This window comes from Limulus polyphemus, unplaced genomic scaffold, assembly GCF_000517525.1.
Source record: "Limulus polyphemus unplaced genomic scaffold, Limulus_polyphemus-2.1.2 Scaffold3276, whole genome shotgun sequence".
NCBI lineage: Eukaryota > Metazoa > Arthropoda > Merostomata > Xiphosura > Limulidae > Limulus > Limulus polyphemus.
Genome location: NW_013668886.1, coordinates 128,101 through 131,874, shown reverse-complemented (window position 1 = coordinate 131,874; position 3,774 = coordinate 128,101). Strand labels below are relative to the sequence as shown.

Sequence of the window (3,774 nt, the reverse complement as noted above, 5' to 3'; positions counted from 1 at the left end):
CGTGCTGGACTCTGAATCAGAGGGTCCATTGTTCGCTTTGGGGGGGGGGGGGCGTGAGTGTGTAATAAGAGTGTTGGTCAAATTATATGATTCGATCTGACAATAGTAGCCCGAAAGTTGGCCGTGGGTGGTGTTGATTAGCTGCTGCCTTCCCTTTGTTCCACCAATACAAAGTTAGAGATGACGACAACGTGTAAATAATCCCTTCAGTAGCTTTGCGCGAAAATTCTAAAATAAAAAAAAAGAACTTTTTTCACTAATGTTTTTTAAACTTGAATTACATTACTCATCAAAGTAGAAATACCGATTACCCCCTAAACTCGTGATTTTCAATGAAAGTTTGATTAATATGATGGGCGTTTTATTCAATTAACCGCCCCGTAGTGTTCATATCAGTAATGTATTGAGATGATATATTTGTTTAGGCACGCCAACTACCCCCACTGTGTGTGTGTGTAACAGTGTGTTGTAAACCTACAATACAATCCAACGTCAGACTACACATTGGATTTTCACTTTAGAAAAATCCAACATCCTCTTTGAGAATAGAAGCCCCACATTAAATCTGAAATGGCTCTTTCTGCTTTACATCATCCCCCATCAACCCCATATTGACTTCATCTTTGAACCTGAATAACATCCATTTGTTACCGTTTTCAAACAGACATTCTGGTGATACGTGACTTTATAGTTCGCTTTTTTAAATCTCTATTTAATTCTTGTACCGTGAATTGAATTTTCTGGCATATGTCTTGAGTAAACAACTGTTCTAATACCCAACTACATAGAATCACTCCAAGCAACAATAAAGATTAACAACAATGTTGATCCTTTGCTGTTGAGATATTTCAATAAACAACCTTCACATTTCAAAATAATCATGTACCTAATTACATATATAATTATCTTAAACTCTGTTTGTACCAAGGATTTTCCTTTTCTTTCAGTAAGACCACATTCCTATTTCATTACGAATGTGTAAGCTTATGGGTGTGCCTTTGCTTGTTTCTTTGTCGTTAAGCTAACCATAAGCTATTTGCGCTTTTCACACCGCAGGTATCGAAACTCGATTTTTTAGTGCTATACACCCTCAGACTTACCGTTGACATGGGTACGGAAGTTGTCAGGTTATACCATTTGGTTTTAAGGATTTACGGAACACGTGGCGACTGGGAAGTTGTCAGGTTATACCATTTGGTTTTAAGGATTTACGGAACACGTGGCGACTGGGAAGTTGTCAGGTTATACCATTTGGTTTTAAGGATTTACGGAATACGTGGCGACTGGGAAGTTGTCAGGTTATACCATTTGGTTTTAAGGATTTACGGAACACGTGGCGACTGGGAAGTTGTCAGGTTATACCATTTGGTTTTAAGGATTTACGGAACACGTGGCGACTGGGAAGTTGTCAGGTTATACCATTTGGTTTTAAGGATTTACGTGGCGACTGGTGTCAGGAAGAACAAAAGTATTTAATCAATTCAACCTTGCAAAACGAGGCTCACATTGTACATAGATAACTACCTTTCATTCGTCGACGCTTTTGAAATTCCGGTCGCTGGTCATTTTGACACTTAAACCCTCCTTACGAAATCCTAATACTATCGAATTGTCCAAATGAGCCCCATCGGCTTTTGTAAAACACGTTCTTTTAACTTATTTTAAAGTACCAAATTGCGCGTAGGACGCGATGTCGGTTTCAGGACCCCCAAGGGTCACACACACACAAAGGAAACAAAATACCATTAATATTGCATTTTGGAAATCGAACAAATGGTCCCTTTCACCCATTGTACAACAGGGTGCTACGACTGCACCTATTATAGGGTACAAGCAATCACCTGACACCCACACCATCACTTTATTTTGCGCATGAAAATTAATGGAGTGATCTACAAATATCTGTGTGAGAGGGGGGAGGGGGTCCGAATAAAAGGATCAGTCAATTCACAAAACATAGATTATGCGCGGAGCAGTTTTGGGACATCATAGCACTAATACACTTCGTACATAGACGTGGCTAAAACGTGCTCAATAACATAAGAACCCGGAAAATGTAATTTGTTTATTTTTAATCAGGACCAATATATGATAATGTCAGCTGAAAGTAGTGTACGTAGACATGGTAGCTCATTTGAATAAATAAAACTTTTTGATTTCTCTAATTTTCTTACGTTCCGGTGATATTACAAGAAATTTGATGATGCGAACCTTAATGAATGAGCTTAAGGAAATAAAAGTCAAGGCCAAATGTTTTGAAGCTGACTTAGCAAAGAGGTTGAAATCCAGAAAGGGAGCGCTCTCCATACTGTTTGTTTTTAATTTGTATATGACGAATTACTCCTGAATGCTGAAGAAAATTTCACAGAAAAGTATATTAGTTACGAGAAAGATAGGCGTAGATAACTGAAGCCTTAGTTTACATTCCGTCTGTACAAATGCTGTGATAATGAGCAGTCTTTTGGAAGTGATCTTCGGACAAAGTTTGTTCGCAAAGTTACCCGAGGGGTATCTGCGCTAGCCGACCCTGATTTGGAAGTGATAGACTGGAGGAAAGGCAGCTACTCAATACCACTCACCGCCAACTCTTGGGCTGCTTACTATTTTACCAACGAAAAGTGGGATTGACCGTCACATTATAACGCTCTCACGGCTGAAAGGGCGAGCATGTTTGGTGACGGGAATTAAATTCGTAAATTTCGAATCAAGCGCTCTGACCATCAGCCAATACCCCGCCGTTCTGGCAAATATTAGTGATACAATGTTACAATTAAAAGTTTACTGCTATTCTAACATAATTATATATATATATATATATAATTGGTTCAGTCAGTACAATTTTATGTGAAGTTTTTATGGGGTCACACGATCTCTATTTATAAAAACAATCATTTGTGAGGCCTATGTTCATGAGTCATTATTCCAAGCTTTGTGTAATGTGTTTGTTGCACCCGTATCTAAGTGACAAATATTTCGACAGACAACTGAGTTTAGCGGGAGGGGGTCAGTTCGTCGAAAACCTAATTTTCTGAGTAGTAATTTCAGCTAGTGCACACCCTCTGTTATATTCACACACGCTTTCATAATTAGGCTGTTTCTTTGTGACCTTCATTACAATTTATATTAATAACCTGGTTCTTCCTGGACATTGAGTGACTGGCCACCCGCGAACAGGAAAGCTGTGGACAAAATTCTATATCACTTAATAATTCTCGTGACCCTTGTTGCTCCCACTGGCTTGATGCGCGTGAGACAGACATCAAACGGCGAAGTCGTGCACAAATCAAACTGCGGGTTCATTTCCTGTTGTTTTTTTTCTTCTTCTCCCTTTCCGTATAGTGCAACAGTCTGTTTATGTCTGTTTTGTACATACGTACATATGTGAGGTCGGACGTGAGTCACTCACTAGCTGGTCTGGACCGTGGTGTCTAGCGCTTTTATAAACCTGATGTTTTTTTAGTTATACATGAGAAACAGTTATACGTATTGTGTAAGGACCACATTGTTGTACTCATGTTCTGTTGTGTAGGGAACACATTGTTATACTCATGTTCTGTTGTGTAAGGAACACATTGTTGTACTCATGTTGTGTTGTGTAGGGAACGCATTGTTGTACTCATGTTCTGTTGTGTAAGGAACACATTGTTGTACTCATGTTGTGTTGTGTAGGGAACGCATTGTTGTACTCATGTTCTGTTGTGTAAGGAACACATTGTTGTACTCATGTTGTGTTGTGTAAGGAACACATTGTTGTACTCATGTTGTGTTGTGTAA

The 3,774-nt window shown here is 39.0% G+C and overlaps 1 protein-coding gene across 1 annotated transcript in view; it reads left to right on the top strand.

Annotated features, from left to right (window-relative positions):
• Nucleotides 1-1,148: 1,148 nt before the first annotated feature.
• Nucleotides 1,149-3,774, top strand: part of LOC106469051 — a gene marked incomplete at its 5' end in the record, with an annotated part of 11,280 nt that continues 8,654 nt past the window's right edge. Inside the window, one exon of the mRNA XM_022397448.1 lies at nt 1,149-1,468. Within this exon, the coding sequence (XP_022253156.1) occupies nt 1,149-1,468 (320 nt within the window). The remainder of the gene's footprint in view (nt 1,469-3,774) is intronic.